A 15607-nucleotide genomic window follows, 5' to 3' on the forward strand; every position below is an offset into this window, starting at 1 on the left:
CTTTCCCTGTGAGATTTTCTGTGACATTTGTCTCAATTGCTACATCTGTTTCTTCTTCCTCGTCATCTGATGAAACTACTGTTTTGTGATGGAAAGTCTGCTGAATTTTAGTCACTCCCTTTTCCACCGGCTCTATCGCTTGATTTATTGTCAGTACAACATCCTTGACAACCTGTTTTTGTTGATATACAAACAAAATAAATGTTACAATGATGAATTGAACACTCCTAAGTGTTAAAAGTGTCAATTAATACAACTTATGTTATTGGTTATGCAACAAACTTACTCGTTGACCGCCTTCAACAACTATATCTTGGACGCTCTCTGTGACACTTGTTCTTGGAGCCTCCACTTGAGTTGTTGTCTCTTTAACCACAGCTGGTTTCTTCTCCCCCTCTTCATCTATCTCCAACCTTGCTTCTAATGTTTCCTTTGTGACTTTACCATGTGCATAAGAAGCTGGAAGAAAATGATATGGTTTTGCAGAAAATACAAATACATGAGCAACAGCTGCAATGGCCATCTGCATCACAATAAAATGAGTTATAATTAGTCTCGGACGAAAAGGAACTGAAAATATTATATGCTCACACATGGTGATTTATTCTCGAATTCCAATTTGTCAGGCTTGCATGTAGAAAATGGATACAAAGTTTGAAAAGTTCAAAGAGGCAAATTAAACGGACCAACTTTCCTTCTATCAGATAGGCATGAGAAATGATATATCAAACCTAGCTTCTGAAAATGTAAAATACTATAGAGTATAAAAGTGGTTGAGAAAAAGACCACATTATTTTACTATAGCATAAAGAAAGAAATATCCTATGAAGTACGGATACTGACACGAACACGATACTGACACGTCGACATGGATAATAATTTGATAAAATTAATGAATTAAATGTAATCAATGTGTTGGTGTTATGTCGGTGTCGGACACTAGGACACGCCTTCTATCAGAAGTATCGGTGTTACAAAGGAAATACCTCTATACAGATTAAGAAATCCTGCAGGCCAGTTTGCAATTTTCCTTCATTGGGTAGCACTCTAAATGTACACAATAGCACAATGCCTACACCTTGCCACCAAGTAGCAAACACTATAGCCTTAAAACTGATGAACTTTGCAAGTGGCTTTATTGGTTGAAGCCTCTCATGAGTAACCTTATAGAACTGCACAAGACAGTAAAGTGCCCACATTTGGCTGAAATTCAATACTACTGCTATATATGGATACCTGCAAAATGATTTATAGTTAACAAATTTGAAAATGTATTTGCCTTAATAGTTAATACTATTAATGTGTTAAATTAACAGAATGGAAAATATATGGCTGAAACATATGGGATATATATCAGCTAATCGTGCGAGACACTATGATTCTGGTTTAAGAGTGCGGTCGTGGTTGCGATTACGCCACAAATCTTGACGCTATTGTGGTGAGATGGAGTTGCATAGACCTCTAAAGCTGTTATATTGCAGCCGTAGTTGTGACTGTAGACCACAATTTAGAACCATGACTATGATAAACCAGGTCTTGGAATATAGTTTTGCACAAGAAACTGTTGATAAATTAGGACTGTTATTAAGACCAAAAAAAAATTAGGACTGTCATGATTTATGAGATTAAATAAACTAGGAAGTAGATAGCATTAATGTAAAGGATGTGTCAAATCCTTAATCAAGGGATTTACCTTCCTCCTTTCCCTTTACTATTTATTTCTTACAACTCCTTTAATTCAGGAATCTGTCCCCTCTGTTTTCTCTATTTAAGCTGTATTACTCAGCTGTAATATTCAACTTACTAAAAACAAATAGTTCTACAGAAACATACCCGTAGTACCATTTGAATTCACCATCACCATAAACGCCAAAATGTTCCAGTATAATTGCTAAGAATGCACAAACAGTCTTCAGGATCATCTGCACTATATCTAAGTGACATTAGGCTTATAGTCACATTAAAGCTTCATAAGGAAAATGTTAGCACCTACATATTGGACAAGACCGAATTTTTCAATAGAAAGAAGATCTTTTCCAAGCTTGCATGGATGCCAAAAGAAGTTGCAAAACGATCTATGTTCCATGCCATTATTCTCGTCTGAACTATGCAACAAGGGCTTTTTGAGGTGTTCTTCAGATTCATCTTCGAGTAGTTCTACAACCCTTCTTTCACCACCTAACAGTTTTCATACAATGAAGAGAGTTATGTGAAATACTTTCTAAGTTCTGAATTTAGCATGACAGTATGCAACTTTTCGTTAAAACGAAGAAAAAAAGAACTAAAATATGCTATGTAATTGGTTTGAAAAACTGTATTCTGTTTTTATTACTTATAAAAAAATCATTGAATGTGGTTGTGGGGTTCAACACAAGATTGCAAGTCTCGAAAACCATCATAACTGGCTTTCGAAATAAAAGTTACATATGCAAGATATCAAAACATCATTAACGAATATAGAGCAAAGGCTTCGAAGTCTTGGTATGAAACTTACCAAGACAGGCTATCAGATATCTTCCAAAAGAATATAGAGCAAAGGCTTCATAGTAGTTTCTTAAAATGTCACAAGCAAGAGATAATCTTGGATTCCACAAAGAAATAATCTGGAATGATAGAGAACAATAAACAAAAGCTGAGTTATCATTGATATTACTACTCCATACTTTATCAGAATGTAGAAATTCAATTGAAGACATCAGCATGAATAGCCTGCATTCCACTAAGTTTAACAAGGAAGATGCAGCAGTGTGATTTATTATGTAACAGATATGGTTATCTAGGATGATCCCATCCCTCTTTGGAGTGAAGAACTTTCATATTTCAAGAAGAATAAGCAAACTTTATATTTTATTTTTTGGATTGGTTCATAAAAAATAGGAATCTGTATGTGACATTTGTTCTTTCTATATGATATCAACCAATAATCTTTTTTCAATGCTAAGCAGATGATATTTTGATTATATCCTTCCCAAAATTTCCAATACAAGCATGGGTTGGTCCATGATCAACTGATGCATGACTTTAATCCAATAGGGTTGGCCTAGTGGTTAGAGCTTTAAATAAAGGTTTGCAACCACAATCTAGACTGAAAGATAACGGTTTTTTATGTTGCAGCCACCGCAATGAGATTGCAGTGGAAGCTGCATCGGCCACATTTCACCATGAATGATATCATGGACCATGATGCGATCACAACTACTATTTAAAACACTACTAATGGTGGTTAAGAAGACGTAATCCTTAACTGAACAACTTAGGTTTCAACCAAATTCTCTTATCTCACAACATCATACACCTCATTAACCAACCTGCAAGCTTAACCAAAAATTTAACAGACCTATCCACCAATTTAAAAGAAATTCATGTAATGTTTAGAAGTAGAACACTTCAAGACTAGATACAATCCATTCCATGTATTAATCACTAACATAGTAATGCTAAATGAAATCAGAAATATGTTAGTCATAGTAATAGAATCTTACAGACTCGGTAGCATAGATCGGGACCATAGAAATGACTGCAACAATCCACTTTTGTTCCTGAACCCAAATCAATTTCGGGTTAGCCAAAGTTGTTCCTATCTCTTTCATTTATAAATCTCGTTTTCAAGGTAAAAGGATGCAACTAGAATATGTGAAAGCATGCATAAGTTGTTACTTTCGCTTTCATTTCTAAGACATGCAAGAGTTTCTCAGATTGAAGACTTGTCTGGTGTCCGACACGTGTCAATGTCCGACACCGACCCATGTAGTTATATTCGGTCAGTTTTATTATATTAAGTTATTATTGATATCAATGTATCATTGTTGTGTCCGAAGTAAGTGTTAGTGCTTCATAGTTTTCAATATCCTGAAATTGCTTGTAAAACACTAACTACATTCTATACTTATACAATTTCAATGACCAAGCTACCATGGCATATAAAAAGAAAACAATAATTAAAATAACAACATAGATACAAGAAAAACAATATACCGAAGGATTGGTATATGATCGAAGATGTTGAAAAATGAGAAAAAGGGAGAGCACTAGAGCTACAAGCACAGAACACCCCGCAATGATGAGACCAGGTTGGTGAATATTGTTATATATTCCTTCATAGTTTAAGAAATGATTTGATGCCATTCCTCAAGCATCTTTATCTCCAAGTACTTCAGAATTTTGGCAGGTAAATAACATTTATTGCAGCTTTTCCTAAAGCAAGATGCAACCATAAATGAAGCATGAATTCATAGCAAAATGTAATCACTCAATCCTACAATTATAGGAGCATTTCTATTTTCCCTTAATAGATAATATATAGATAAATAAGTTCAAGTCTTCATTAAAAGTCATTCAAATGCTAATTATCTGCAATTTTCATTCATCAAGAGCTTCATGTTCATAAAAATCAAGTCAAACTATTTCCAAACATGTTAAGGAGCTCTTAACACAAGCATTGGAGTAATTCTCTTTTGTTATTTTTGTTCTTTGGTAAGAAAAGTTTTCCTACCAGAGAATATCCTACTCCTAGTGTCCAACATTGTGGGACACTAAACATAAATGTCTCTTTCACCGGAGTTTCAATTTTTAGTTTATCATATTGTTTCAGATTAACCTCTTCCGTCAAACTCAACCCCCTATATTAGAATCAATCAATCTCTTGAAAATGCAAAATGGGATTCTCTTTAATTGATCAACTTGGCCATTTTTATCAACACTTGTTTATCACACACACACACACACACCTTGTGTGCGTCAATCTCTGCAAATACTTCAATGATATTAAGGATTCAAATGTGTGAGATGTGTCTATATTTTTCTAGCATGTTCTTTGTTACTTGTATAAAGATTCAGAAAAAGGAAAATTTTACCTTCTAATGACAAAAAATAACAAATTTCGATTTTGCATGTTATATGTAATAAATGGAACTTTAACTAGTTCTATATATCACAAAAAACACAATTAAAGAATCACTTAAAACATATAAAAGGAGATCCACAAACAAAGAAAAGACAGAACCGACATATATTTAACAAGACAACCTTATCTTCCACAATCCAAACTCAGAAACAGAAATGTTATTTGAGTATGAAATCACTCCGCACCAAATGTTACGAATTACAAAAAGTTTATGTGTATTGTATTTTGTTGGAAGATATAGAAATCTAACAAAATGTGCATCATGATGCCATGTATAACAAAGGGATCTCTTTATAATGACTTGACACGTTTCGCTTGTTATTCCACAACGTGACACGTTGGCTTCATTTTTGAAAATTCATATAGGACACACCATAAAATTAAATTCAGTTAGTTACATTTTCGCTGCTTTTTATTTGGGCATATCTCAATAAAATTGAGTGAAGTAACATTCTCGTTAAAATAAAAAGTTAATGGGGTGAGAGAGGCTCGAACTCTCGACCTCAGGATAACTCTTAGCTATGAGACCTACGCGCTAGCCAACTGCGCCACCACCCCGTGTTGTTTTATTACTGGACATAAAGATTAGATCATTGGCTACGGTTTTATATTGCTTTATCGGCTAGAAAATTATGAAGATATTATCTCAATTCAACATGGTTTAATGGTTTATTCTCGTGTTTCATGAATTTGTCCAACTACTTAAGGGAGAATTTTAAGTTTAGATAGTGTTTTGGATTTTATTTAAGGTAATTAAAATCGAAGTAAAGTGGTCGGTTTAATTAATTGAACCGATTTAAATAACCCAACAAACTATTTTACATATAATCTAATGTAAAAATTGAAAAATATGACAAAAATGGAAAAATCGCTCAAATTTTGCGGTTAAGCCAATTTTGAGGTTTGGACATTTTTTTTTTTTTTTGGAAAACTTAAAACGAAAAAGAAACAAAAATTTGTATTGAAATTAAAATAATAATAAACCTCTTGGATGTGCAAGAGGTTATGCATGTCTCATTAAGGAAAAACTCAATAGAAAAATCATAGTGAAAAAGAAAGAGTAGAACATTGATGAAGAAAAAAGAGTACCTCGTTAAAAAAAGAGTACTAGGAAAATCCAATTGGAAAAAACCATAGTGAATGGAAATGAAAGAAAAAAGAGTGCAAAATATTTTTGTTTCTTCCCCTCATGAGTCATGCATACAATATCATTTGAAATGATGAAGATCATTTTTTTGTCGTAGCTGTTAAAAAACTTTACTTGGTGGTGGCTTTATAATAATATATCAGATATTATCACATAAATAACTTTGTTGATGCTCGTTACACCACTTAGATGAAGATCACAAACGAATACATACTTTGTTGGAATTTGTTTTTGTTGTATCTTTTTTAATGTGTCATTGTCTCAATTGAAGAGTGGATACAATATTATCTTTATAAAGAACTAATGTAATCATATTTATGGAATACAAACCATAATTCTCTTTCATGTGTTGAATCATAAGCCTCAACCAAAACACATTTTCGACTTGTCTTATGTAGTTCTAAAACTCTACTTTTGTTAGAGGATCATGTATAATTTTGACCTTGTTCAAATGGCTTTGTATACGCAAAGAACTATTTGTCTAATAGATTAACAAAAAATTATATTTCACAACGTATAACTATCAAGGAACATCAATGTTTGATTGCATTAATATATGACATTTTAAGACTAATTAATTATTATTATTCATTTTCTTGAGCTCTAATATATATTTGTTAACAAGTGTAGATGTTACACCCATTAGAGTGAAAAATTGACGTGATATGTCTAAATAAAAGCATTTCAGAACATTTGATATATATATATATATATATATTATTTTACTATTCATAAAATAAATATTGATTCTTCAAATACTCAATTTGTAGTCTCAAATAAATCTTTATTTTTCTATGTATATGCAAACTATTTCTTCATTCAATTAGATTTCATAAGCTCGTCAAGAAATTTAATCATATTTATATCATCATAACCATCAATTTTAATAAATTCATTTTCAACTCTTTTCATAAAAAGACATATAATGTCATTTGCATATCCCTCGTTTAAAAATATTCACCAAGAATGTTATTACACAACATTCATCTATATTGTTTAAGTACATAAAGAGACTTACCCATCTTCTTACATTATATTGTAGCAATTGGGATATATACAATACATCCAAAAATAATTGTAAATTAAGAAGGAGACTTACATATATGATAATTTTTTGACTTGATGTGAATCAATATCTCAACATAGATGGTTGCATGTTCTCAAAGTAGATTTTAAAAGTTATGATCTCATATGTATCGGTTACACAATTAACTTTAAACGTCTCAAGAATAGATCTTTGACTCCAATCTTTTTTGTATGAACATATTCTAAAAGATGTTTAATATTCATGTCAATTGACATATGATACTTATCAAATGTTTTTTTTGTACAATTTAGAAAATAAGCTCTTAGGCAAATCAGTTGAGAAGACAATCTCACAAACCTTTGTTTATGAGTTGGCAATGGATATACATATAACCATTTAGTTGATGCATCCATTAAAGTAATAAATTATCTAATTGATTTAGATAATCATGATCGATGTATTAGTTCACAAATATCACCTTATGTACATTTTAAAAATGTGAGAGACTCGTTTACTCAAATCATCAATTTTCTTTGAGAACTAGTAATGCATAAAGTTATTAGGTTGAAGAAATTTATAGCTCTTCAATACATATCCATATAAACATTTTAACTATTTTTTTGCAACATAATAGATTCGAGATGACCCAATCGGTCTGACCAGCTACAAATTCATTATAATTTATAAACTTCTGGTGTATAATAACATGTGCTTCAATTGCACTAATATAAGTGTAGTATAAATTAGAAGAAAAGATAGATAAATATATTCAACGTCTCATTCATTTATGATTCAATATGGCATTCATTTAAACAAATAATCTTGAAACTTAATAAATTTTCTAAGACTTTGAGGAATATAAAGCTTTCTCAATATGTAACTTTGTTTCACCACATATCTTTAGTTCTCCGAGCTTTCAATTATCTTTATAGTATTGGATATAGTACTAACATCAGTTCTCACTTCATTTTTATTTAAAGAATTCTTTTTGTCTTTGAGTAATTTTTGAATAGTTACACTCTCAACGAGATACATATTTCCATTATTGATGTTAGTGTCAACACTCATTCTATATGAAAATAAGTTTTTATTTATTTATAAAATTTTAAATTTTTGTTTTTAGTCTTTGTAAAAAGTATCGCATTTTTTAGTCTCTAATAAAATTATTATGCAAGTTTTTTTAGTTGCTATAAGAACATCAACATATATTTTTAAATGAATTTTTTATATAAGAACTTTTATTTTAAATATATGACATTTAAAAGATTCATATTTAGTTTATATATGTTAAAAATTAAATTTTTGTAGATAAATTTTTAATAATATTTCTTACTTTAAGACCAAAATTTTCCCTTTTGCATCTTCATTCTTGGTAAACATTATTTCATTAGAAGGGGTCTTCGGGACTTTTGTCAATTTAATGTTAAACAATCCCAAGTAAGTACAATGAGAAAAAATGAGAAGTTGTTAATACAATGAGGAAAAAGAGGTAAAAAAATGAAAATGAACGATTCTCTTAGAGAACATAAATGCTATTATACAAAGAAAAAATTGAGTTAAGTTTAAAGAGAAAGACCATTTATAGAGAAAGAAAATGAGAATGTCATCTATCTATAATATATTAAAACAGAGTTATGAATTCTATCGACGACAACTCATTTATATGTACGCTACTTATTTTAAAATTTGCCAACTCACAAAAATTATGTGGCGCCTTCTAAATCTCACTACTTCTTTGATGTTTTGCAATTCTATTATATTTTGTTTCACTAATATCTAATGTAAAGCAAACCCTTTCACTTGTCCATTCAAATACAATTTTTTCATACATTCAAGTAACTTTAACTCTAATCATATGTAAAAGACTAATCACTTATCAAACTTTTCATTTCAATAACTCATACAAAAAAGAACAATCAACTCACTATCTTCAATGCATTGTTTATCCCACTTAAAGATCCATCTGTTGATTTTCAACCATCATAATTGCATTTAGTTCAAGTCACTTATCAATGGATAAAGATATTATGAAATGCAATAAAGTCATATCCATTTCAACGTGTGGCACATTTTTAGTTCACAAATCTTTTAATAACGTTGTTCATCTGTTGTCATTGTTATTGAAAACCATATATAGAAGGTTAATATTTTTTCTAAGCTATTGAATGCGTCTTTCGTAGTATTTTTATGCTTTTTATAATTAAAAAAATAAAATATCATAATAAAAATAAAATAAAGATGAAAAATACTAAATATATTTGTTTGAAAATGAATGACTTCTAACAATTTCACTAACTTTTAACCATTTCACTATTCGAAATTTCCTATGTCATAAACACCAATAAATTGTTCTTGCCTATAATTTTTGGTAACCTAACTTTGATATTTCTTGACCATGGCAATAGTTATTTGAAAATTTCATTTCATATTCTAATTATTTAGATGAAATATTAGTTAAAGTAATTGAAATTGATTCATGTCCAAAAGTCTAGATATAGAATTGGTTTGTAGTGATAGTAATTTACTTAAAGTTTAAATACAAATTCTACACCAACTAATGTTTTGTATCAAATTTTCGTTTGCTTTGAGAGATTTGTGTAAATAAAAATTTTCTTATCTAAATATTATTATTATTATTATTATTATTATTATTATTATTATTATTATTATTATTATATTATATTATATTATATTATTATTATTATTATTATTATTATTATTATTTTTATTATTATTTAAGACTTTTGAGCCTTAAGAAGTTTGTATTTTTCTTTATAGTATTTTTTTCTCATATATCTATTAGCTATATTTGTATACACTAAGAATTGTTGCAATATTTTGAATACTATTATAAACATTATTTTTAACCAACCACTACTCATGAATGAATGGTACAATACATATTATGACACACATTATCACTTAATCTATGTTTAAATTGACAAAATTACGGAGCTACATGGATTTTAACAAAAGATACTATTTAAAGGTTAAGCAAATTACGGTAATTTTTCAAAGTCGCCACAATTTGAAACATACACTTATATGCAATATGAGTTATTCAAAAATTCATTTCATTTTTACAACTTAGAGTTTATCGGCAAATTTTTATTTACTAAAATTTCTCTATCTTTACATACTTATATTTAATAATTTTTTTAGTCATGATGAGAATTCTATTAGAAGCAACTCTTGTTCTACACAACAATTTGGGCACACTATTTGATCACACACAAAAAATTATATTTCTTTTAATTAATTTAAAACTACATTATTTAATTATTACTTTTCCACATTTTTCTCTTATGTGCGTGTCTAAATTTCTTGTGTTTATTCAAAAATTATTCTCTAGTTATTATGAACTCTTAGAGTATATAAAGAAAATCTTGAGAGACGTGTGAAGTTGTTCATTTTGTATTGTCAAGCTGAACAATTCACTTTTTGGTTGATGTATACATAGTTATATTGTATTGTCAATTACTTTGAGTAAGACTTCATTAACTATTGATTGACTAAAACTTAGGGACCGTAATCTTTATCTTAAGAAATCTTTGGTGTACAATCAGTTCCAAATACTAATCAAGGTTATACACCTCTTTGTGAATCTTTATGAATATATATTCAGATTTTCATTTAAATGGACTATCGTATTTATCTATACACCTGATTAGTTTGATGTTAACCAATTTTTTACATAAAAATAATTTTCAGGATTAATTTTTAAAATCGAAAATGTCAAAAAGTACATTAATTTAAAAAAAATATAATGTTTTCAACTAATATAAATTATATAAAATGAAGAACATATTATAGTTAAATATACAACTTTTACGATAAATAAATGTTGAACTATTTGACAAATATATAATTGAAAGGAACACTTCAGAAAATTTCACTTTTTATTGTTATCCCAATTTTAAGTAATTCATATATACACATTTCAAATTTTTAAATTTATTTGCATATGTACTTAGAATATTATAAGAATCTATTATATCAAAATTTAAAATAATTTAAAATAAAATGAATTAAATATAAATTTTTAAACCGCAAAAATTTTAAAAATGATATGTAAATCACACTTGATTAAAAAATTATATATATTTTTTAAATGAGATGCTTATAATATTCTAAAAATTATAAGGATACAAATGTGTTGGCTTAAAACATTTGATATATTTTATACATAATTCATTATCTGGAGACTATAGTGTACTCTCCATATAATTATAAAACTCTCGACTAATTTTGTCTCTCATGAGTGAATTTTTTTATGAACTTATTTTTCAATTTCTCTTTTTTGATAGAAAAATTTCATCAATAAGAAATAAGACACACCATTATAAAAATAAGAAAACAAAGAAATTAAATTTAATCAAAATCTATATCTTAAAATTCAACCACAATTTTTTTTCTATTTATAGTCAAAGATAAACAAGTTAACATATTTAAATTGAGATTCTAGAGTCTTTATAAATATCTTGATACAAACTATTTTCTCAACTTCAAATTCAAATTCAAATCGATTATATGTAGTATCAAATGTGTCTAAAATTATAATAAAATGAGTGAAGATGATGCTAATAATGGTAGCATGCATCTACATTTAGTTGTAGAAATAATGTCTCAAGACGACAAACAACATTATACAACGAAGTTATTTAAATAAAAACATTAAAACAAAAACTAAATTTATATATAAATCATTTATTTAAATAAAATAAGATAATAAAATGACTTAAAATAATTTTAAACTTAAAAAAATGTTCATATCTTCTTGAAAGATACATACTCATTTTTTCCTTTTCTATCTTGCTATATAAGTAATTAAATATCCCTATCAGTCTTTTACCAAATAAAAGTATCCCTATCAATCTTTCTTTTTTCTTGGTCAATATTTTCCCTATCAATCTTTGTGATGGTTAAAACTTAAATGGATAATGAGTACCACCAACATTGCCCCGTAGCTCACGCGAGATATATAGATTGTGGCTCAAATGCATCGTAATGATTTTCTCGCAAAACTTGATTGGTAGAAAGAGAGGGATCATAATATTTCATACAAGTAAATAAATCAACATCCAAATTAGTCCCTAACATTTTAGACATGAGTCATTTTTATTTTTGGAAAATATAATATCTAAATTAATCTTTAATATAGAGGTTTAATCAAAATTTAATTAATGTGATTTCTAACAGTAGTGACATGTCAGTTATCTATCTTAAAAAATTGTCTAAGAGTGTATGTAAATAAATTGATGTGAAAGCAACATAATTTTGTGGCTCTAATTTGAAGCAACATATTTTATATGATTTATGAACTAATAAAATTCACATAGAGAAGAAGAAATACCTACTAATGGAACGACAAGTATCTAGACATCCAATCCAATCCGATTCACTGAAAACATGTAATTCAAGTGAAAAATTCCTACTAAATATGAGACCTTGGCCAGGAGTTCCCTATAACTGGTGTAAAACTAAGAGCTAGTACCAATCAAAAGTAAAAGAAATGAACACAATGGGGTTAAAATTTAATTTAACTATTTCTCTTATAAATATTGTTTCTAAAGATCTTTTATATGATGATGTGATTAACACACATTAATTAAAAGATTTGTTTAGAAAACAACCGACAATGTTTGAGTGATTAATCCTCGTCATGAACATGTTAGATTAAATAAATAAGAGAGGTTTTTTTTAATACCATCTTTTTGCAAAAAAATTATTAAAATACTCCATTTTCAAAACTATATATCAAAATACTCTATTTTTATATTCACTTATAAGTCTCTTTGTAAATGACGACTTCCTTGAAGAATTTTTCAACAAAAAATATATTTCATAAAAGGAAACAAACAAAAATTTTAAATTACATAGATCGATTAGAGTTCCCTGTAATATTTGAACAATGTTTTCGAGTATGATCAGTTAACTGACATAATCCGCATTTTCTTGTCACTTTTTCTTTAACGTCTATTTCAGTTCTAATACAAGTACTATATGGGCGACCCTGTCGGTTAACTGGTGATACCAAAAAACATTGTCTAAATGTTACATGGAACTCTAGTCAATCTATATAATTTAAAATTTGTATTTGTGTCTTTTTATGAATTATATATATATATATATATTTTTGTTAATTTGAAGAAAAAAAATTGAAAATTTCTTTTTTTTTTTGGAAAATTCCGTAAGGAAATCGTCTTTGCAAACTTGGATTTCCTTAAAGAAGTCGTCATTTGCAAATGACGACTTGTAAGTGAGTATAAGAATGAAGTATTTTGATCTATAGTTTTGAAAAGAGATTATTTTGGTAAATTTTTTGGAAAAAGAGAATATTGGAAAAAAAAAATCCAACAATAGACTGATAAAGAGATATAGGCAGAGAAAGATGCACATGACGATTTATCTTAATTTACTATCAACCTAATAACTACGACGTGTACCTTCTAACCTTAGAAGAATTTTTGCACTATTCAATACACTTGAGAGTATCTCTTAGTTGTCTCTCAATCTATACTCCTAATTTCTTAATAATGACACCATTTGTGCCTGTGAAGTAACTCTTGCCTTCAATCGACAAGAAACAACTATTTCAAGCGAAAATGTTTTGCATCTAATTGGTTCAGAATTATTTTTCACAACAGAAAAGTTGATCTAAATTCTTCACAATTTTTACGATTAACTTCTTGGATATATGAAATTCAACAACATAAGTTTTCTTTGTAGTTGTTGATGATGAAACTTCAAATCTTCATTTGATTTTTACCGTCTATCTAATGTCATAAAATCATTACTCATAATGTCCTTGTTTTTTCTTGATCATTTGACATGTTACATTGGAAGGTAGCAAGTGCTACTACATATATGAGGCGATGTTCTACGATTTTTGATATTGTCCTTTCAAATTTGAATTTTCATTTATGTCTAACTTTGGATTTGTTGATAGAGAAGCTTGGATCGCCAGATGAATGCATAGAAAATGCAATGCTATTGCTTCTAGCTTTGGTCCTGTAACATGCACACACTCAAGTAAATCTATCAATTAACAAATGATAAAGTGTTCACTTATATATATGTGGGTTATCATTAAAAAATATTGGGGCTAGATTCCAATTCACTTTGGTTCTAACATAACCTTTATCATCTTATCCCTTACAATATCTTTATTCCCTTATTTGCAAGTTTAAGTTGTATGGAGTCAATCCTAGTAATGTTTGATCTTCATCATCAATCTTGATTTCAATATTCTCAAAATTCATAATGAATTTGTTGAAATAATTCAAATGATCCTCCAAAGTCTTCCCTGTTGACATCTTAAAAGTGTACAAAATATTAACATATAATGTCTTTGAGATACTTGTTAATGTTCTAAATATAAAAACAAAATATTAAAAGTACGTTGGAATTTGAATATTTAATTTTTTTAAAATTTAAATTTTATTTTTTACAATGTAGATTTTCTATATTTTTTTATTTCTTAATGAGTGTCCGTACTCTTAGAACACTGTTACCAACAATAATCTAAATTCTCAACAGCATACATTCTTTTGCCACTATTAACATATAGAATGAAACTAGAAATGAAGTTTCTAAGAAACTGTCCATTTCTTTGATACATTGCCTTGTTCACCAACGGGTATACAACCACATTTGTTTACCTTTCCATTATACCATAAAAAATTAAAAATAAAATAAAATAAAAAACTGGTGGCTGAGGTGACAAGTAAATGAAAAAAGAAAAAATAAAATAAAATAAAAAACTGGTGGCTGAGTGACAGTAAATTAAAGAAGAAAAAATAAAACTAACGTTGGGAAGAATGGATGATTAAAAGACAAGATAGAGAAAAGAAAGGGCTTCGTAAAGTCGCTATTTTGGAACTAGAACCACTAACTTACCAACTACTCTCTTCCTCTGTAATTATATATAAAACCTTATATCCACAATTTTCATGGATATTTAAAACTTTATAGTCTAAATAACGTGTATAATTTGTGTATCATTAGCGCCACTTTATAGTAGGTGTAGGTTGGGCTAGTGTACATAACTAGGGACCATAATAGGTAGGATATTATAGTATCTGCTCTCATACCCATAATTTAAAAAAATATGCATATCTATGCTTGTATTCTTTGGGTATCAATTTTAATATTCATATTTTTACCTTTTTGAATACTTAAATGTCTGTACTGATGCTCATTATCCACACTTTAATTAAAAAATATCGATAAATAAATGATATTGTTGTGATTAAATTTAAAAATTATTCAAGTATTTTAAATCCAATCATAAAGTATTATAAATCAAAATATTTTCTAACTCAAAATTTCAAATAAACACTTGTTACAATACACATTCAAATATTTATAATAATATTTTATGAAGTTGCAAGTCCTATGACAATATTATTCGAGATCTGTAAAAGCAATTGATAGAAAGTTGTAAATATAATTATAAAGTCACTATTAATAAGACATAATTCTTAGTTATAAAGTCACAATATTTACCTAGTCATCAAAATCAAATTCT

The 15607-nt window shown here is 28.3% G+C and overlaps 1 protein-coding gene and 1 non-coding gene across 2 annotated transcripts; both read right to left on the reverse strand.

Annotated features, from left to right (window-relative positions):
- Window position 1: 1 nt before the first annotated feature.
- LOC101502696 (protein LAZ1 homolog 2) lies at window positions 2-5157 on the reverse strand (the record flags this gene model as incomplete). The annotated part of the gene is made up of 8 exons (XM_004488070.4): window positions 3976-5157; window positions 3483-3539; window positions 2495-2603; window positions 1994-2178; window positions 1834-1922; window positions 987-1236; window positions 287-523; window positions 2-172 (listed from the first exon to the last, which is right to left on the reverse strand). Coding segments are annotated over exons 1-8 (1248 nt in total), but the record flags the coding sequence as incomplete, so codon positions are not given.
- Window positions 5158-5377: 220 nt separating this feature from the next.
- Window positions 5378-5461, reverse strand: TRNAM-CAU (transfer RNA methionine (anticodon CAU)). Its single transcript is given in 2 exon segments — window positions 5378-5413; window positions 5424-5461. It is a non-coding gene; the product is annotated as a tRNA-Met (tRNA).
- Window positions 5462-15607: the final 10146 nt, after the last annotated feature.

This window comes from Cicer arietinum, chromosome 1 (assembly GCF_000331145.2).
Source record: "Cicer arietinum cultivar CDC Frontier isolate Library 1 chromosome 1, Cicar.CDCFrontier_v2.0, whole genome shotgun sequence".
Classification (NCBI taxonomy): domain Eukaryota; kingdom Viridiplantae; phylum Streptophyta; class Magnoliopsida; order Fabales; family Fabaceae; genus Cicer; species Cicer arietinum.